This window comes from Lissotriton helveticus, chromosome 2_1 (assembly GCF_964261635.1).
Source record: "Lissotriton helveticus chromosome 2_1, aLisHel1.1, whole genome shotgun sequence".
Classification (NCBI taxonomy): Eukaryota; Metazoa; Chordata; class Amphibia; order Caudata; family Salamandridae; genus Lissotriton; species Lissotriton helveticus.
The window spans coordinates 352131461-352153480 of record NC_136059.1 but is presented as its reverse complement, the minus strand read 5'-3'; the positions used below and the strand labels follow the sequence as shown (position 1 = coordinate 352153480).

Genomic DNA, 22020 nt, shown 5'->3' with positions numbered 1-22020 from the left:
AACTTAGCATGATCTCAGAGCAGTCGTTGGCTACGTTTGATAACATTCTAGTTTGTGAAGTGTAGCCGTTTACGGTTACCCTCCCTTAAATCTAATTTGCGTAGGAGCCTGCAGTCGCCGTGCCTTAAATAGCGATTACGTAGGTTCTTCCAGAATGCGGAAACATGAGTTTCGGAGTAGCCCTGACCTGACTCGCGGGGCATCCTAGGGTCGTCTTTCGGCGTACGAGCGCTACGTGAGCTCCGCTGTTGTCGAGGGCGCGCGCAGAACAGCGCGAGCGCGACCTGCCACAACTCACGCTGCGTACGAGGCGAGCACCCGGCGGGGTTTGTTTACTGTCCCCGCCCATCTCTCCCCGCAGCTGAGAGGCGCCAGAACCGGCCAGAACTGGAGCGCCCCGGTCTTAACCCGTGGATGGACCGCACGGGGGCGGGTGTTGTGGCAGTGCAGAGCCGGGGGCGAGGGGGAGAGCTGGTGTTGTGGCAGCGCAGAGCCACGGGCGAGGGGAGGGGCTGCTGCAGGGCCTAGGAGAGGCCTCATCTCACTATCCATCCGCGCCTGTGGCTAGCGCGTGCGTGAAGAAGCTGGCTGGCCCTTTTAAGATAATGAACTAATCTGATCTCGCAGTGGCGGCTCGTGACACTTGAAAGTAATAAGGCGCAAAATGTGTGTTGGAGTGCACAGCAGCGAGCGAGCCTGGACAACCCGGGGGGGGGGGGGGGGGGAACATCTTAAGGATTTGGGGGGCCCTGGGCCAAACATATTTAAGGGGCCCCTGTTAAAAGCAGCTTTTAATATCTAGTCCAGTTCCAGCTGTTTCATGCCCTCTTGACCAGGTCACTGATGTAATGTTGGGCCTCAGGCCCACATCACGGCAATGATGGACACTGACACCAGGGTCGGTATAGTAGTAACTGGCCACGAGCACGTGCAGCCGGGCCCTTTTATTAGCGGGGTGACGTCACTCATGACACCCGTGATGTATGGGTGTGGGGGTGCAGTGTGACCAGCCCTCGAGCGAGTGGCTGGCGTTACAACTTCGTGCGGGACACTAGAACATATCTTGCAGGATACTACAACTGATAGTGCACAGCCGTTTCTCCAAAATCTGGGGCCTCACTCCTTACATGGGGGAACTAGAGAGATTTGAATGGATGGCGTGAGACACTGGTAGGACCAAGAAGAGACTGGGTGAGACAGTCACACCTGAGATGGGGTAGGTTTAAAAAAAAAAAGTCTGACTATGCAGTGTGAGACCCTCGTGTCTGACCTGAGACCTATATTTGAACAGACTGAATGAGACACTTGCAATGGACTAGAGAAAACATTTGAACAGCCCTGGTGAGACACTCACACTGGATATGGGGCAGTCTGGATCTCTGATTAGAACATGGTAGACATACCAACAGGAGGACCGCTAGAGCCCAGCATAGACTTAATGAAACACATACACACGTGGCACGAGACAGACTGGGACCCCTACATAGACAAGGAGAGACACACCGACCAGAGGACAGCTTTGATCCCTGTATAAAGCTGGCAAGACACACACCCCTGACACAAACAGATTGAGGTCTCTAAAAGACTGGAGTGTGCACCTATCGGAGCACAGCCATGAACAGGCCTCACAAAGAGATTGGTTCCTCACTGCAGCCTCTCTCTCGACTCGAGTGAGGTGGAGCCAGTAAGTGGTTGTGCCAGATCCTGGCCCCACCAGCCTACCTGAACTTCGGGCACAGTGAAGACTTCGGTGTCCGTGGCGCAGGCCACCAGGGTGCGGACGTTGAAGGCCATGGTGCGGGCAGGCATCCCTCCTACGCTCTCTACCGGGGTCGAAGTGAGGGTAACCGCGTGCGAGACCTTCCCAGTCACAGCTGCTCCGACGGTGCAGAGGTCGGAGGCCGCTCACCCCAGTCCTGCCCGTCTGCACGGTGCCTGGAGAGTGGTGCGGTAATGGGAAACCTCCGCGTGGAAGTCGATGTAGTACGATGTATGATAACTTCAGATGCAGCCCCAAGCACGCAGCTCTGGCAGGGTGCACAGCTCCCCTTGGAGCATGGAGATTGGTGTGCGGTAACTTTAGACCGGTGTGGGAACAGAAGATTTGTATTGGACATGAAACTATCCAAACGCATTTGGGAAATTTAGAAGAAAGTTCCATATGGTAAAAATGTCCCCTACTCGCACAGATCTCGAAAGAATTATCTAATCTAATCGCAAACATTTCGGTATCATCTTCGGCTTTCCTCATGGCAAAAACGTACAGCCACCTTTAGTAAGAAGTTATCACTCAAGACTGGCTCAAGTATTGATCAACTTTTACTCCAGAATTGAAAGTGAAGACATCTTTTATTGAGAAAACATTATTCAATGGGTTTTGCTGCATTTCGACATGTAAGGAACATTATATAACTGTCAGCGAGCTGATGATGTCTCACACACACTTATTTTCATTGCTATTTGAAACCTTCTGTGACGTTTCTAGGACTATTTCCCATGTATTTTGCCCTGTAATGAAACCAGGAGTACCGCTAGAGAACGTTCTCAAGAATGGAGAGCCATCAGCTAATACTTTGACAAAAAGTCACAATTAATACCCATTGTTAATTCAAAGTGATAGGCACAATCAGATTTGTGCTTCAGGGGCTTGCGTTTTACTTTAGAGTGAACTTCACCCAATCTTGTAGCCGGCTTTTTGGATCCGACTGACATCTGGCAGTAACAGCACTAGTCTCTGCCGGCATGACGGGCAGGTGGGGGAATCACGTGGGGAGGCGCGAGGGGTTTAATTAAAATAAAACTTGGCTTCCCCTGGGACTCTTGTTTTTCTGCTACCGCAGGTCTCCTCATGAAGCAGCCACCCACAGGCAGCCTCCCTCCCCTCCTCCAATCACAGCGCTGCAATGTCAACGTTGTGATTGGTGCGGACAGCGCCCTATGGGAGGCCATTTTCTCTATGAAAGCTGCATTCAGCCTACATCGAAAAAGGAAGAGTGCGCATGCCTGCTTTGGTTGGCCCCAGAGGGCCGGCCAAACAGACAGGGCCCACAACAGTGGGCTAGACGCGCCTCCCTTGCTTTCCAGCAGACCCGCCTACAACCAGGCACTTCTGCTTTCTCGCAGTGTGAGAAGCAGAAACATAGAATGGTAGTTTTACCATTTTATATTTCTGCTTCTTGCACTGTGAGAAAGCAGTGGGGCAACGCCCCTCCACCTTTACGTCGCCCTAACACGCCCCTCTGTAAATGCACTAATGCGTGTGAAGGGTGGCCCTAAACAAGGCAGTATTTATAAATTCAACGGAAAGTCTAAATCGAAAACATAAATCAGTGATTGCCAAACTTTTTCGACCCTCTGCTCCCTTGAACTTTTGGCCATAAGCCGCGGCTCCCCATTATGTTACTTTTTTTAGTGGGTGAGGGGATGTAAGCCCTGCCTCTGGACAACTTCCATTTTCCTCCCTGAAAATAATCGCCATGAAGCTCATGAAGGTATTATAATCATAGATGCAAATAAATAGCTATATAGCAGTTGTTTAATAAAGTACTTTTATTGGTTTAGTCACAGTACATTCAAAACAAAGTTAACCTTACAGGCCAGGGCAGGCAATAATAGACAGTCTACCACCCTGACTATTCATGGACAGTAGGCAATTAACCTGAACTCTTTACTTAATCATATTAAATATTTATATTTAACTGGTAAAGTTCAAGACTGAGGATACCTAAATCCAAACGATGTTGAGGAAAGTCATGTCAGTGACCTCTTAAAATTGTACTGCATTCTAGTGTCAAATACTACATTATCCGCTATACATGCCATTCCTCAAAAATGCCAAAACATTGAAGGTAAAAAAGAGAAAAAGATTTGAAAATCTTCCACACTACTTCTGGACCATACTTGCAACTCCTAGATTTAATTTTCCACCACTTGGAACAGTTGGACCCCCCCCCTTTTGAATTGGTTTACTAGAAATATTTAATGTTTGGAATAAACTGCCTTTTTTGTTTAAATCAAAATGTCCTACAGATTTCTGTTAAGAATGGGATATTTTATATTCAGCACAAATGTATTTGATCTTTTCCTGACATTGCTCCAGAGAAGGAAAAAAGAGCAGTGATCTCTTGCATGCTCTGACTATGGTGGGACTAGTTTCCAGTTATGTTAAGATATTCATATTTCAGCAACTATTTAGGAATATGTTCAATATTTGAGCCTTGAGGTTTTTTTATACTAATCAGCTCAGATTGCTCACATCAATCACCACAGATTTCTGTAATCTTTTTATGTTGTAAACATGCAGACCTCCTGTTCAGAGTGACCATGAATTCTGTGTTTAAGAGCTATGTTCAAATATGCTCAGAATTTTAATTGAAAATACAGGGCTTGCCCAAATGCCTCCAGGAATCAGAAGGTGCCATGGAAAGCTTCTCTCTGCACCATTTTGGAATGGAATGATGAAAACTGTGCAGAGAAGTTTCCCCGCATGCTCTTATTCCACACCACTTTACGCCAGTTTCGGGCTCTGGGGAGTTTACGTCTGAATCAGAATTTGCATGAAAATAGGAATAATTGCCTAAAATGTAAGTTTGGGAACCACTGGCCCAAATATCAGAATTGTGATTGTTTGAATCTTGCCATTATAAGTGCAATAGCATTTTTGCTTCTTTTGATATCCTATCTTCAAACCTCTCCGTGTAAATGTGTTTAATTGAGAGGGTTATAATGATTTTAAGTTATAATAAAGTCGTTTTTGAGTCAAACACTGAACTTTTCCAGATTGGCCTGCAAGGTCGTGTTTTTAACTCACTAAATCTCTTGGCTGCAGCAGCAACTTGATATAATGGGTCTTCACTGTTGTGACAAAAAGTGAGGGCGCTGCCAAAAACGTATCTACAAATTGGTATTGGTTTTTAAAAAAAACGTGTTTATGACAGGCCTGTATTGTGAGGGGAAAAACAACGTACCTTTCAGGACGAGATTTTGCAAATATTGGTTCAAAACAATTGTTGCAGCCAAGAATTCTGCCTGCATTGTAACACTTATTTTGATGCAAGATGCACGTATCAGGCAGTCTGACCTATTCAGCCTCTTGTTCGTGGAGTGAGAAAAGGAATACAGAAAAATGAACAGAGGGTTTCCAAATGTTCCTGCCTGCTAAGTTCTGATGCTGGGGTGAAGGTGGCAGGGTTAGGATTCATTAACTGCCCTTGTGTGCGCAGCTCTGATTGTTTTCACCTTTTAGCAATAACGCTTTGCAGCCCGTGGTGTGCGTTTTGGAAGTGCATTGAAAAGTTATTTATTGGCTGCTTCAGTTGTTTCTCTTGAAGTAATTATCTCTCACAGCTTTGGTAGCAGAGCTGTGCAGCTCTGAAGAAGAGGTCAAAGGCCTTGATAGTGGTTCCCAAAGTGTGTTCACGGCACCCCTGTGTAGTTTTGATTGCGCACCAGGGTGCCGCGGTGCACAGATTGGGAACCACTGACATCGGTCTATGGAGGATATGGGGCAGGTGTTGAGTCTCTTTATGTCGCACGAACGAAGACTATGGATTCTCTTTATTTTGCACGGCAACGTATTGTATACACCACCAGAACGATAACCAGAATATTTAGAAAATACAAAATCTGTTATTGTGTCAACGTTTCCCTCATGAAAAAGTTTTAGTGATATTTTTATTTAAACTTTAAGGAAAGGTTTTATTGGCTGAACGTGTTAGTTGAAGTTTCTCTCAAATGGTTATCAGAGGACTGGTTCCACCAACACACTCCTCGCAGTGCTTGCGTTCTCCCTGGCTCTTGCGGACAGATCACAAAACATTTTTGACTGGCGCTATTTCATGTACTTGTTGGTTAATTAACCTACGGTTGCCAACTGGCCTTTATTTTACCTGTCGAGCGTTTTTTTTTCCACTGGGAAAAAACCTAAAAGCGGCAGACCAAGAGCTGCTATTTTCCCCATTTAATAATTAATTTAAAACAAGCATTTGCAATGCAATAGGTCTCGCAGTTACACAAGTTTAAGCTATTGGCATTGTAAATGACAATGTCTTTTATTTATCTTTTAAAACGAAAATAAAAGGCATTGTTATTTTCAACGTCAATAGCTCAAGACTACTCGGAGCTCTGCAGTGGAAACATTAACTCACCGAGCATTCTCACTGGGTGTGTTATCCCGACGTGGGTTACACACAGAATAATGCAACAGCTGCATTTACCCCTCAGGCATCTTACTGGCATTGGAACTTGTAACCTGTGGGTTAGCTTAAATATCTCTGCTATAGGTGCATGTATCCCCTCCGCTAGCTTACTGGAATTGTAATTTGTGACCTACGGGTTAGCTTGAAGACAACTGCAGCACGTGCATTTATCAATTCAGGTATTTTACTGGTATGAAGCTGTAACCTGTGGGTTTGCTTAAGTATCTCTGCTACAGGTGCATTTACCCCATCCGCTATCTTACTGGTATTTGAACCTGCGGCCTGTATCTTAGCTCATCCAGTGCATCGAGCCCTGTAGCTCTTATTATTTCGAAACAGTAATGTTACTGGGGTGGAATCTGCCATTTGCAGGTTATTTACCGCCATGGCGTATTCACTCACAAATCTTCTTTACTCTAACTGGAACCTGTGGCTACATTTTATTCACATAGCTCCGCAACCGGTGCATTAACCCTACAGCTATCGTCATGCTAGAACACTTGACTTGTAGGCAACGTACGCTGTGCGCACAGACCAGCATTACTTGAATCAGAACACATGAAACACAAGTTACAAAATAAACAAGTAAAGCAAACGGTCCACTAACCACCTTGGCCACTTTGATGAGATCAGAAAAAATGCGCTGAAATTTGCAGAGATCTCAGCCCGCGGTGCATTATCCCACTGTGTTGTTGTCGCATATATGGAACTCTTGCCACAGAGCTTTGCAGTGGACGCACGTTGCACCAAGGCATCTCTCGAACCCAAGAGCAGACTGCCTCTCGGAGGCGCCAAATGGCCCCAATCTGTGGCCAATGGACCGCTCTGTGCAGCCCCGGGCAACCCTTGCGTCGACACCGACTGAAAAAACATACGCATCATGGCTGTGCCGGGCCGCCGCGCTGCCCGCGACGACCCGGAAGCGGTTGGGAAGCCGGCCAATGCCAGCGCGGCCCCAACCGGAAGTCCCGCCCCATCGCGCCGAGAGCGAGAGAGAGCTGCCCGAGGAGCCACGAAGGCTCCGCATTGAGTCCCGGTCCCGAGATGGGGGACCGGGTGAAGAGCGGCCGGGCGCATGGGTAAGGCGGGGCTCTCATGTAGTGAGAGAGCCCCGCAAAGCGCTACCGCCACCCGGGAGAAGGAGCCGCCGCCGTGCACCGCCAGAACAGGTAAGTTGAGTGAGAGGAGGGGTGAGTGGGGGTGGGGTGTACGCGTGCGTGTGTGTGTGTCTGTTTGAGTGTGTTTGTGCGTGCGTCTGTCTGTCTGTGTGCGCGTGTGTATGTTTAAGGGGGGGTGCGTGTGTATATGCAGTCTGTGGATGCCTTTGTTTGTGCGCATGCGTGAGTGACGACGTGCGCGCTCACGAGGTGCAATCTCCAGCAGGAGACGCTCGTGACAGTTTGCTGTGCTGTCCACATTCCCCGGAATCCCTGCAAAGTGGCGACATAAGTAGTCTCGCTAGACAGCAAAAAGCTTCGCTTTTTGCTTTCGTCTAGGCGAGACCTAACAAAAAATGGGAGATGAAAGCACATCCAAGCAGTGTACAGTTGCACTAACTAACCCTAAATATAAATGCTAAATAATACAGAGGTACCACCTTATTATAAAAAAAAGATTCCGTAGGTGGTAAGAACATTAGTGCATATTTTTGTTGTGCTGTAAATGTTTAAATTGTATTATGTTGCTGTAGGATGCTGGCTCTCTGTATAGAGCACTAAAACAAAGTCCACTGTGTAGAGAGTCCAGTGAGTCCCAGATTGGTTGACATGAGGCAAAAGTAGATACTACCAACGCTCTATTTGTCGTAATGTGGGCAAGCAGTTAGGCTTATCAGAGGGTAGTGCTAAGCATTTGTTGTACTCTCAGAGGCATTAAATGAGAAGCACACTCCAAAAATAAATCAAGGCCAATTTGCAAAAATAACATTTTTTAAATATATTTTTCCACCAAGAATTTCGTTCACAGGTAAATACTTAACTACTTATAAATTATAATATTTCAGAAAATAGTTCACAGTTGTGCACAATTGCACACAATGTATCTTTATTACAGAAAATAGCAAAAATGCATAGAAAATAACATAGACGGTTCTAAGGGTTCACCTTCTGGATTGCTAACCCACCAAAATTCAAGAGGCCACCAGTGGTTACGGAAAAGTCCCAGATTTGGCTGGGAGAAGAGAGCTGCAGGCATTGGTAGCTGGTGCGCTAGGGGGAGAGGGCACCTAGAAACAGATTACAAAAGGTGACTTGTAGGCAAGTCCGAGACCTCCCAAATGGGAGCTCAGGTTAGAAGACCCTTTGAAGCACGGGAGCACAGCAGGTTCGTTGGTACCTAGGCGGGGCAGGCTGGGTGCAGAGTAGGTTGGTCAGCCTGCTTCAGTGCGAAAAGGCGGGCTTCACGATCAGGGGCAAGCAGCTTTTAGAGACGATTTCAGGACTGCTGGGCCTCTCGTGGAGTAGGTCTCAAGGGTCTTGACATCCCTCAACGGGTGCTTGCTTCCTGGGCAGTTGGAGTCTGATAGGACTCTGACGATCGGTGTTGGTTGCAGGCGTCCGGTACTCTGGGGATTGGTATGGCACGGCTTTGGTCGGTCCTGGTGTCTTCACACTGGGTGGAGAGATAGAGTTGACCTTCCGGAGCGCAAGTCCCTCCTCCTGGGCGGTTGTGGCGTCAGTCGGACCGGGGAGCTGCAAGTCATTAAGCCGGACTCTGCGGTTTCGGTGCCTGCTGACTTCAGGGGAGTAGTTTCTCTACGTCAAGGGAGTTATTGGGCGATTGGTGAAGGTCTGGAGTTCCTCTGGTGTTCTCGGATGGCTCACAGTTGCAGGACTATACAGTTGACTACTATGGTCAAATCTTGAAGCGGCAGGCAGGTTTTTGCGCCAAAAGTCCACAGCAGGCACTCTGTTCTTGAGTTTAGCATCTCTTCTCTGTCGGTTTCTTCTGTAGACCTGTCAAATCCGATGGTCTGGCTCATGGGGTGCCACCTGAATACTCAATTTTAGGGGTGTTAATGGGAGTACCAGATAGTAAACAATGGGCTACTTACCTTAGGGTGACTACACCCTCTATATGACCACTTTCTGTGGGAAGTGGGCATAACCCTGACCCTAATAGGCTAAATGTTTCCAACACAAGAAGGCAGATTCTAAAAAGTGGGGTCCACATCAGCTGCTCCACCTTAGTTTAGTGGTGGTGCTGGCCAGGTGTGGGCCCGCCTCCTAATCTAGCTAATTTTCCCGCCTGTTCTCCCACCGAAAAGTGGGGTCAGAACAAGAAGGATTGACAGCAGGGCGTTTGAAGTTTCCTTCTCTGAGATGCCCATCCTGTGAGAAAGTGGCTCTATATGTACTGGACCAAAGTAAGGTGCAGTGTGTATAGAGGCCACCAACCCCATAGGTACAACAGAGGTTAAAGTCAGGGCTGACCTTACTCTCTAAAGGGGTAGCTTGGTCGAGCAGTAAGGCAGTACCAGAGGACAGTGTAAAGCATTTGTTGTACACACTCAGCAAAAGGTTTCACACACTCAAGGTCTGAACTCCAGGTCAATTGTTTTTATATCAAAAGATATAGTTGTTTTAGAACAAACAGGTATCAAAATATACTTTTTTCAGTGAGGAGTAATCTCAGGTTATTGCTTTGCAGAAAGGCAATGACTTTGTAAACACAATAGGTACAGGGGTTGCAATAGGCAACACAGTTCTACACACAATTTAGCATTGAGCTCTATGAGTTTTTCTACACAATTACAGTTGATTACTTTGTAGATTACTTTTGTAAGTCCCAGACTGGATCTTAGATTCAGTCCTGGGGTCTAAGCTGGAAACAGTTTAGTAAAAACGTTTTGGTTATTGCAATGATTTTTGAGGAATAAAAAGGTATTTTAAAAGTTTACACTTAGAAACTTTTCAGCGAATATATGATAAAGTTATCCAATGGGAGAAAATTCAGGTTGCCTGTAAAATACGTTCTCGTTACTTTTATAATCCAGTACTGGGCTCCTAGGTCCAGCACTGGGGTCTCGACTTACGACAGGTGAGTAATTACGTTTCAGTAGTATGTGCGAATTTAAAAGAATATTTCAAGTTTTCAAAAGTAGACAAGGAATTTCATAGAAAAGCAGACAATGGATTCCTATGGAGAAAATACAGGTTAAGGGTAAACCCGGTTCGGTTTACTTTTGTGGTTCAATACAGGGTACAAGGTACAGTACTGGCTTCTCTCCTGATCACAGGGGAGTACTTCGGAATTCGTTACTCGGCTGATTTTATAGGAATATGTTAAGTTTCCAAAATTTCACACTTAGAAGATTTTTCGAGTCAAACCAGTCAATGTTATCCAATGGCAGGTAAGTGAGTTACCGGTTTCCAGGGGAGTACTCGGCTGGTGAAGTTAAGGTTCTGGGCAGAGACTCAGGGGTTCCCCAGGGTCAGGTAGGTACAGTTGGTTCACCCTCAGCAGCACAGGGGCAGCCGGGTGCAGAGGTAGTTAGGCCAAATGTTAACAAGGGGTGGTGAGGGACAGAGTCTCTGAATTAAGCAGAATACTCTCACCCAGTCAAGAGATCAGGGCTAGTTTTTTAGCTCATTGCACCATCCCAGTTTCAGAACCTGGCTGTATGCAAATTAGTCTGTCCCTGGCCCAGTGCATCATGGGAACAGGGCAGACCAGACTACAAAAGCCAATTCTTACACTGGGAAGGAAACAAGCTTCCGGGGACCGGTTTCTGGCATTACAGCCGTCTTCGGCCCGGCTTGCTTGAATCCTGATGGTGCAATGAGCAAGGGACTCATGTCTGAGTATACCCTTCCACGCTTAGGGTGGGCAAAAATATTTACAACAAGGGGTGGTGAGGGACAGAGTCTCTGAATTAAGCAGAATACTCTCACCCAGTCAAGAGATCAGGGCTAGATCCAACACCGTTTTTTAGCTCATTGCACCATCCCAAAGGTTGCACTGCCAGAGGCACTCAGGCGGCTGGGTGCCTGGTGCTTTTGAGCCCTTCGGGCGCTCAATGTTATTCAATGAGAAAGGTAAAAGGGAACAAAGGCTGCAGACTCGGGGACGGTGATTCTTCAGGTGCGACCACCACTTCGAGAGGTAAGTTGGGATCTTGGAGAAGAGGTAGATACCCCAAAGAGAGGATCACTCGGGCACGGGCCGGGCTCGGCGGGTGCAGAGTAGGCAGGTCTTGAGCTTCCTGGCTGGCACCAGGGGTTGGTTGTTAAAGCAGAGCCTCTGCTTATGGGAGTCCCAGGCTTTAAGAGGGTCAAGGCAGGCAGGTCCTCCGGGTGTCCCAAGGTTGCTGTCTGCAGGAGTTGCCGTGATTAAGCAGGAGCAGGTTCCAGGATCGAGAGGCCGGTAGGGCTGGGGCCAAGTCAGTGGGTGTCGTCCTGTATGAGCAGCTGCACGGCGGCTCGTCGTCTTCTTGATCTTTTTTCTGCTTTTATTATCGGGATCTCAGGAGTGAAGGTTCAGGGAGCCCCTAAATACTGAATTTAGGGGCATTACAGGTAGGGCAAGGGCAGGGACCAATAGGTCCCTATCCTGGGGTGAGTTACACCCCCTAGCCTGCTCCTCTCCAGTGGGAGGGGGGCAGGAACCTAGCTGTGATTGGGCAGGGCTCCCCATCTTCAAGATGGCCGGAGCCGGGGTCGTCCTTCACCTCCCCTCCCCCACCGGAGGGGTGGGGTTGGCACAGGCTGGTGTAGGGTTTCCCGGCAGTCTTCCCGCCAGAGTTGGGGTCAGAACTGTTGGGGGCCTGTTGCTGGGTACAGCAATTGGTCTTGAGAAGCTCACAGGTGGCATGCCTTTTGAAGCTTCCCCCTGCCCATCCTGGGGGAGTAGACCTAGCACCTCGCCCAGAATGTGCATTGTTGCAGGCCCCGGAGAGCGGGGGGGCTCTCCACCTAGGGGTCGAGTAACATGTCTGCTGTGGGGCAGCCTGGGCAGCCCCTCAGTCCAGACGTGGATTGTAGGTTAGGTTTCAGGGGGCATCTCTAAGATGCCCTCTGGTGCATTTTACATTAAACCTCACACTGGCATCAGTGCGGGTTTAATGTGCTGAGCAGTTTGATACCATAATTCTCAGTCTTCAGTGAAGCCATCATGGTGCTGTGGAGTTCGTAATGACGACCTCCCAGCACCATATACTCTTAAATGGCAGCACTGCACTTACAGTGCCCAGGAATGGCCCTGGGTACTGTAGGGGCACAGGGCTCATGCACCTGTGCCCACACAACTAGCATAGGGCACCCAGCTAGAGGGGTGACTGATGTATGCCAGGGCAGTGGGGTTTGTGGGCATGTCACACAGGGATGTGTGCCATGTCGACTCTCTGTTTAGTTCTGTACTTAGACACTCAGCCTTCAAGGGCAGTGTGTGGGTGTCAGGGTACAGGGCCCCTAAGGGTGGCACAATAAGTGCTGCAGCCCTTAGGGGTCTTCTCTGGTCACCATGCCCTGAGTACCTAGGGTACCATTTACTAGGGGCTGATAGGTGGCCAGAGATGCCAGTTGGGTTTTGTTTCAACACAGCTTTAGGGAAGGAACACAGACCCTGGGTGCCTGGTTGGCAGGAGCCCAGGGCACACTCAGTCAAAGCACATCAGCAGTTCAGCAAAAAGTGGGGGCATACCAATGCAAGAAAGATGGCACTTTCTCACACATCCCGCTTGAGCAGGCTTTGTTCCTGGCCAACAAGAGCGAAGGCTCTCATCTAAGGGGGTCAGAACCATGTCTAGTGGTGGCAGGCTGGCTGAGACCAGTCAATCAACTTGGTAGGTTTTACGAGGGCACTTCGAAGGTGCCCTCAGTGTGCATTTATTAATAAATCCGACTCTGGCATCAGTGCAGATTTATTAAGATTTACAGACGTACAGTGAGGTCATCATAGAACTGGGGTCTTATTAGTGACTAGTGTCAAGCCCCATGTACTCTGTATGGCTTCCTTGTTCACTTACAATGTTTCAGAATGGATTTCGACATTGTAGGGTCACATCTGCTCAGGCAGATATGTCCACACATGGGATATATTGCACCCTGCCTTTGGGCTGCAAGGCCTGGGGTAGGGTTGTCTTACCTATATCTCATGCAGTGTCTGCAGGTATGGCACACAGGGCTATGTGCCATGTCGACTTTTTGCTTTTGTCTGCACCAAGACACGCAGCCTGCGATTGCAGTTTGCATGATCTTGGTGAGAGGTCCCCATGGTGGCACAATTCATGCTGCATCCCTAATGGACCCTATTCAGACCCAGTACTCTAGGTACCAGGGTTACAGTTTACTGGGGACTTACAGGGGGGCTGAAGTCATGCCAGTTGCGGAACAGTTTAGGGAAAGAACACTGGTCCTGGGGACCTAATTAGCCAGAACCCAGCACACTCTCAGTCAAAGTTGCACCAGATGCCAGGCAAAACGTGGGTGTGTGGGGGTGGGGGTACTGCAACAAAAACCTGGTATGTTGTGTAGCTTTCTTTAAAAATATGTCAACAAATGTTGCTGTATTTCCAGCCAAAAGCAGCTCATACCCTGAAAGTTAACGTGACAAGCACCCATTAACTTTTGTGCAAGGTGGTATTATAGCACTATGTCATCTTTTATACTACTTAAGACACCAGTCAACTAAAACTGTGGCAGAGACTTAGTATAAACTTAGTGCTCCTAGTGCTCACTTTTTGTGATGAGGCCCTCAGTCTCTGCTCTCTAACTCAATCTATTTCTATAGTCTCATTCACCTGTCTCATTTGAAATCTTTTACTGTACTTCTGTGGTCAACCCATGTACCCCTAGAAGCAGTGTTCCTACCCTTGTTTCCCCTTTTAAGATGAACCATTTAGGTGACAGTCTCACTTTATTCACCTGTCCCATCTTGTTTCTATCTTATTTTCATTCCTTAATCTGACTCCAGGTTTATTCTTTCCAGGTTTTCCTGACCTTGCTGCCTCATCCTCCAAATCCTTTTAGTTCAATTCCTCCCTGTGTTGTCGTCATGCAGTCAATTCCTCTCTCCTGCCATCCTTCCTCTCATCCTCCGGTCTAACCTGCCATTTATTTCTATCACTACTTCCCAGTATGGGTCTCTTACACATCCTTTAATGCCCTCTTACCTTGAGCGGTTGTCCTGTGAAAGCTTTGTGCTAAAAAGAACATCATTTATCCTGGCAAAGGTTTTATTTTGATAACTATTGCTTTCTGACAGTTGTGCTATGCCATCATGGGATTGTTTACTTCATTTTTTTAAATTTCGTCTACACACTTTAAAATGACACAGTTGCAGCCTTTGCCATAACTACCAGGGGTTGAGCTCCAGTTTAAATTATTGAAACTTTTGCCTCTACTGAACAGGTTACTGACTTAATTCCATGTATCAGACTACCGTCCTCCCCATTTAATAAGTAGATTTGTTACAGTCTGGGTTTTGACTATACAGCTGTCAACGAGACATCTCGATAACAATATAAATAGTGGGCTAAGTGTCCACCTCTCTAACTGTTGCCTCTTTCAGCTGGAGACTGTCCAGTCACGTCTAGACTTGTAACATTCTTCTCTCATCTAATGAGGTTGAGTGCATACTTCTTCCTCCAGCTGCATGCATTCACCTGCATGAGGGACTACTTTACAACTATACCCATCTCTGTTCTGTACTGCTGCCCCCACCCCCCATGTGTCTGACTCCTAATGTGTTACTTCTGCATGCGTTGGCACATCGCATAGACCTTTTGGTCTTGACAGTGCTTGCTGTATATATACACGCATGAGCGTTACTCATTTTGCTTCTTTATTAAGAATCCATCTCTGTATAAACAGATAATTTGTAAATCTCTTTCCAAAAGAATCCCTCAGGGGAGGTATTATATACCGCAACCTTTCCAACCATAATTACTCCAGTACACAATGAAGCGTTGGTTCCCAACAAGAGAATGGATCTTTTCATCATCCTGTCACATTTACAGTGTATAGACCTTCGTAGTCAAACTGTCTGGAAGTGGGCTTTGATTTCAAAGCTAATGTTGTGGGAAATTGTGTCTCATGAGAAGCAGAGATGTCCCACAAGGGGTTTCCTATTATTGAGTGAACACATGATATTTTCAGCTGACTGTTTTTCAAAGATTTCACATTTTTCACACATGGTGCCTAGTTGCAACCGATACAGTTCCTAAGGGTATACCCCGGAGATAATCTGACATATTTGGTCTTGTGCATCCAGTGTCCTTAAATGTTTCTTGGCATCCCAACCCTTTGTCGGGGCCTTTCTGCATGCATGGAAATTCTCTTTGGTTCCCCTAAAGACTTTACACCTGAAGACAAAACCTGTACAGGAATATTCAGAGAGTTTGGGTCACTTCCGTGGTCTGCACTTGTGTAAATCCCTGTTTCTCCAACTTCCTCCAGTCTATCTTTCCAAAATCTAACCATATTTTCACTGTAGCCAGGAGGATGTTCTCACTTTTTGGATTCTTTATAGCGGCACTAGGAAAGTGGATCCTTTCCACCTAAATGTGAGGACGCCATTGCAAGACTTCTTGTGTTAGAAAAAACTGGCCTGACATCGTCCTTTTTTATTCATGTCAAAAGGACTCCGAACCATTGATAACAAAATTGAACTGATGGATTTAAAAACCGTTATCCTGGCTCCAGGACAGGGTAATACCCCATTCCACGACTGCCTTGGGTTCAATCTAGAGGGGTATGTTAGTCTCAAGAGCAGATTTTTGGGGTTATGGAAGTCTGACATAGTTACAGCAGGTCTGTTGCTTAAGCCACCACCCACTTATTTTATGATGACAGTCGATTGAGAGTACATGTTGACAGGAGCTGTGCTCATCTTCATTGTTTCTTTTGGTATATGTAAAGCGCTGGCCAAGGTGGCTGGCAGTGTGGATTGCTGAAAGTGCTTTTGGTCCAGAAGGTGTATTCTGTGTCCTCTAATTACTCTTCGATGTGATGCAGTATGAATGCCTCAATGCTGATTGTTACTGCTTGGTGACACCCTCATAAATAGAGAGTTGTTTATCAGTAGTTTCATCTGTAAAACGTTGCCCAACCTTAGTACTGCTTGAGTAGATGGACAAGGAATTTGGGGAAGGGAGGGAACTCCAACTTTGGGAAGGGGTTTTCTTTTGGGACGGGTGTTTCATCGAAAATAAGCTGAGGTGAGACACTTCATAAATAAAATACTTGGACTGAAGTAATTGATGTAACTTTTGGCTCCTAAATATTTTATATCTTTTTTTTTTTAATTTAAAGGATATGTATGCGAAGATTGTGCTATTGGCACCACTTGTGGTAAATATTGCTCAATTCTAAACCTTTCCGCCCTTTAAACGACTTTGTCTGTGAATTGCATAAACAGCTCATTGGCAGCAGTTCAGCCAGCTGTCTGGACTACAGCTGTAGTTAAGAAAATATATTTTCAACTCATTGTTATTATGAAAATAACTGATTGGCTGGTAAGAGACCATACTCGTTTCGGTATTCGGCCTTTGTTTTCCCGAAGCACCTTTCAAATGTTCCTGGCCAAACCAGTTAATGTTTCCCAATGGCTTTGCTATTGTGACCACTTTTGTTGGGTCAGTAGTGTTTCTTGCGTATGTTTTTTCCTTTGGCTAAAGCTTTGTCTTGCAATAAGATCAGATGTTGGATTGAAGCCCCCACTCTAAGGACAGTTTCAGTATAGTGGAGGTTCAAGTTAGGCAGTCAAAGTATATAGGAGCACTTTGTTTTTTCCTGAACTAATGTGTTGAAGAACTTGCCGTTCTTTTAACGGCTTGTTTTGATCTTTATTGTTACTCTCTTAACATAAATGTGTGCTCTTGAAGTGGTGAGTCAGTTGCTCAGTTTAAATATAAATCAGAACATAATGTTATGTTATGTTATGTTATAACAATTTGTTATGCGCACAGCGACTCCAGCAAAGGAGCATCCCGGCGCAGAGACACGGAGCAGTCATAACACAACAAGGCAGAATGCTACAAAAAAGTGCTAAAACAGAAGGGCTAAAATAGGAAGGTTTTTATGGCTCTACGAAACGACAGCAAGTCCTCTATCAGCCGAATTTCAACCGGGAGGGTGTTCCAAAGTGACGCAGCTCTCACCCTAAAGGAACGGCCTCCCATCCGGCTGAGCCTAAATCTGGGAACAACAGCAAGGGCCTGACCTGCAAATCCAGTGAAAAGAGCATTTATGAGCTAACCATGCCAAGCAACTGGCGAAGTTAAGATAAAAACAGAACCACAGACCATGCTCAAGATGGTTTAGAAAGTGAGACAATTATTCAGTCAAAAACTATAAATTCTGCATCCATGATCTGCTGGTCTGAGATGCTTCTAGCTATAACTGAATCGGGGAGCTATAGGGGTAAATTTGTGTGTCTGAGTCAACTAATTTATAGCCTATCAGAACTGGCTTAGGATTAAAACCAAGCAGCCAGTGTGGTTGATGAACTGCTTGATTACCAACCTAGTCCCTTACTCTGCTAGAAAGCCATTATAATATACAATAAGATATAAACTAGAAGTTTCGATAATGAATTGTATGTAAACTTAATGCATAGGCTTCTATAAATCCTGGCTACTGTGACACTTTTAAGAAATATCTATTGAAATTTGTGCTTGTATGACTTTTTTTTAGAGTCTACTAGTGTTATCAGGATGACAAATGTCTGTGGAATAGTCAGTATGCATTTTGTAAATTGTGCTCTTTTTTCTTTTGAAACCTATATTCGATCTGTTTGTAAAGAAGGTCTCATTACTCAATTAACTAAGAGGCGGTCCTTGATTAATCAGTTCCAAAAAACTACCACCACATTAAATTGCTGCTGGTTCTTGCCACACTGATGGCGAAATATCTGGTTAAGCTGTTGACCGACTATCTCCAATGATAACACCTCCTATATGAAGGCCTGACAGTATTCTATTATGCTGTAAAATTGAATCTGTACCAGTGGCAGTTGAGGAGCATAGGGCACGGTGGGATGAGGGAGAGACTGTTGGTTTGCTATGTCTTGACCCCTCAATAGGTTTGACATGGTCAACCACACCACCCTTATCAACCTTTTCAGGTCTGACTGATCATTGTGCTCAATAATTTCCCTTTTTTTTTGTTCTTGCGTCAGCCAAGATCTTTTAATGTTACCACAATTAAATATATGATATCCTAAGTTGTTGGGTCTTAAGCCTTCCCCTCCTCATTATTCATTGGGCTGTTGTGTCAATGACACATTTCTTCTGCTCCATGTAGCATAGGGCAATGAGTCAGCCTTTTGGCTTTGCTGCCATACTTGTGGGTTTTTTTTATTTTGGGGGGGGGGGGGGTTAGGCAATCATACCAGTGCATTATTCTTTTCGCCAGTCTGTTCTCCAAATGTGAGTGTTCTTCCTGGAGTCTCTCAGGATTCAACCCACCCCCACTCTCCCATCATGCTCAATTTGTACATTCACTCTCTGGGATAGCTTATCGCAGTTCGCTTCAACATTTTGATATACTGATCTCATGTCGAAATTTGACCGAAAATTGGTCAACTCCATTGATTAACCAAAGGCGAGACTTTTTGTGATCCAGATCTGCCTCTAAATTTTTGTTTTGATTAAATGGGGACAGACAGAGCTTCTTTTGATCACGGGAGATTACTCATAGTAGTTTTCAGCTCTGTTACTCCTATAAGTAGCCTCCTTGCTGGCACTGGTTGCTATTACCAAGAATTTGGCCATCCTATTCGACCAGGATCTGTCATTTGGTTCACAAATCCAAACTGTTTTGCCCACTATCTTTCCACAGTTCAAAATGTTTAAGAAAATGTATTTTATCCCTCCATCTAAGCACGATTCAGTAGTCTGGAATTGTGTTGTGTTCCATTTAAACTAGGTCTGTGCGGTTTAGCTTCAGCCCGCCAGAGTACGTTATCTCTAAACTCCAACATCTCAATTTTGGCTCTAAGAATAGTGTGTGGACTACACAAGCATGACCGGGTCCCCTCCTTGTCGCTTCTTTCACCACTTCCTGGTTAAGCTATGACTTTAAGATCCTCTGTCTCATGTATCATACCCTCTACAGGCCAGACCCTGCCATTTTCTCATGCAAGCTGATTGTATGCCTCTGCCGTTTTAATTGTTTTTACATATCACTTACAACCCTGCATGATGCGTTAAAGAGTGACCCTTTGTTAATCAGTAATAAGACCAACATTATTTCGACACATTTCATCTATTTGTAGCAGTAAAATGACATCGTGTGGTCTAATATTGTTGAGCAATAATTATTAGTAACTTTGTTGCAGCTATGTATTTTTTTTTATCTGCATATACAGTGTGACAAAATGCCGTGATGTCACCTAATAGTCCTCATTACTTTTAGTAATTTTTCCTCGGCTCAGTCATTAGCATCGCGAGATGCAGACAATTCTTTTTAAAGCCTAGCAATGGTGAATAGGTAATTAAAATGTTTTCATTTGAAAGACGTTACTTTTTTCCCATAGAATTGTATAAAAGTTACTACATTTAATGGAAACGGTAGACTGTGGATTCTTAAGATGTTACAATGCTTATCTGAAAAATGGCTTACAAAAACAGTGAGTTACAGTTGAACGTGTAGATGTCTGCTTGCTTTTCAAAATATGTTGCTTTCTACTAAATGCTTGTGTTTACGAGCTAGATGTTTTTTAACTTTAATAAATTCATGTATTTGTATTCTTGTTTTGCAGAGAAATCTCTGATTGCTCAGCCTGTATTTGTTTTTGAAAAGAAGAACCGATCATGCAAGGTAAAAACATACTGTTTTTGGGTCTGGCTTGACAGCTCAACCGTTTGCTTACCTATTGTTATTATCTCTTTAAATTTTACTTAAGGTGTGCTTGGTTCGACCCCGGGGGGATATTAATTTCACTTAATGCTTTTGGCTCTTTTTTGCATCAATCCACCTTCTGTGGAGTATTTGCATTGCAACACCCGAGGCAATATTGTACAATTCAAAAATACACAGAATTATCGCACATTAAATTCGTCATTTCACAGATGATGTATTGTATTCAGAAAGCAATCGTATTTGTTTTGTTTTTTAGTGTAGTTAACATTTCTTTAATATTCTAGTTGGGACCGAGTGCAAGCCAGACCTATTGGCTTGGCCAGTGTTTGTTTCATTGCATATTGTTAATCACTTTTGAGGTGGACCCAGGCGCTTATAGTTTGATGCTGTCCTGAGGCACTGTTCAGAATGTGTCTGGCAGTGCCGGCCTGGCTTGTCTTATACTCTAGCACTACCAGATGGGCCATCTTGAAGGTGCCAGAGTTTTTTAGTCCCATGGGCTGTGACAGAACGAAAAAAAAATCTGCACACTGACCCTTTCAAGCTCACCCATTTAGCAGCGCCAAAGTGCCCGTCTGGCCGGTCCAGCACTGTTGTCTGGACTATGCAGTGAAGTCTCAAATGCATTTTGGATAATTAAAGCTTTTTTGCTGAGGATGTGTAACCACAGAGAGCTCAGCCAAAAGAAGCTTAAATCCCAATATAACTAATTGAAAAAGAGGGCTATTTGAAGTTGCGGTTTCAGCTCCTCAAACGTATCTCAGCTAAATGGATTACCAAGGAGTAATAAAGAAAATTTTTTAAACCACTGAGATTTTAAAACGAGGTTCTTCCTAGTGAATGAGTGCTCGGAGGTTTGAATTTACTTTTGTCAACTAACAGAATAAGGGAATGGTGAACCAGGTTAAAAGGCATTGCAAACATGAATTTTAGCAGAACTGTGCCCAGCGTAAAAGGTGTTGTCTAGTCTGTTTATTTCGTCACCTATATATTTTTGCCTATTCCTCGTGTCGGTGCAGGGGTGATGGAAGGTGTGCCGAATAATTGATCCTCTGGTGCCTGCACAAACAGGCTGAGCAATAGTAACACCTGCTGTTTACAGTACTTCGAAAAGACAAAAGTCGGAAAAAGGCGCTATATGAAAAACAAGGTATTAATTATCTTTAGACGGGTTCAGACTTCACTAAGGCTGGGGTTGAGGAGGAGATGGTGAGGTACTGGCGACTCAAAGGTTTTTGTGGGTTGCGCTGTGGGAAACTGATACTACAGATACCAGGCAAAATTAAAAGCATTTTAAAACGCAAACAGTCTGAATAAGGTTCTTGTCTAAAACTCAGAGACAGTCAGTGGTATTATTTGTACTATTGCCTGTATTACAGAGGACACCCCTCAAATAGGTAAAGCACCCACAGACTATCTGCTCCTGCATCTGTGAATGTGTGAACTATGCTAACACGCAAAACACTGATTTTAAAAACATATTTTGCAGAAACGTAGCTTCAAATCTAGACTACCTAAACTTTGCCCCCCCCTTACAAAGTTTTGAGGTATGCCGAATCACCTTTCAAGCAGTTGCCCCAAGATGTGCTAGGAGTGGTATTTGAAAAAGTACCTTAGCACGGTCCTAATTATACATGTGACACGTGAATTTGGCTTGGTTTGAGGATTAAATACTAATTGGCTACGGATTGGAATGTTGTAGCAAGATATGTGTATGATGACGTGATTTTGGCCGTCCACATTTTTAAGTACGTTTTTGCAAGATGTATTTTTGTGGCAATGTTTATTAATATAAAGCCGGGAAGTTTAACAATTCCCTAGAAACGATTTAAATTGCTAGGGTTTTAGACCCTGTTCAGTTTTTCGCCTTGAAATATTTTGATACACCATGAACAAGTGGCTGTTGGTCGGTGTGTGCCCAAAGCACAGGCCATATTTTAAAATCGGCTACACCAATCGCTCTGTTGGAGAGCCACGTTATAATGATTGTGTGATCAGGATAAAAAAGGATATTGCTACAT

General features: G+C 45.1%; 1 protein-coding gene across 1 annotated transcript in view; it reads left to right on the top strand.

The window, feature by feature from the left end:
* Window positions 1-1953: 1953 nt before the first annotated feature.
* Window positions 1954-22020, top strand: part of RANBP3L (RAN binding protein 3 like) — a 176623-nt gene continuing 156556 nt past the window's right edge. Inside the window, exons 1-3 of the mRNA XM_078677756.1 lie at window positions 1954-2073; window positions 3413-3491; window positions 19899-19957. Of these exons, the coding sequence (XP_078533882.1) occupies window positions 1954-2073; window positions 3413-3491; window positions 19899-19957 (258 nt within the window). The remainder of the gene's footprint in view (window positions 2074-3412; window positions 3492-19898; window positions 19958-22020) is intronic.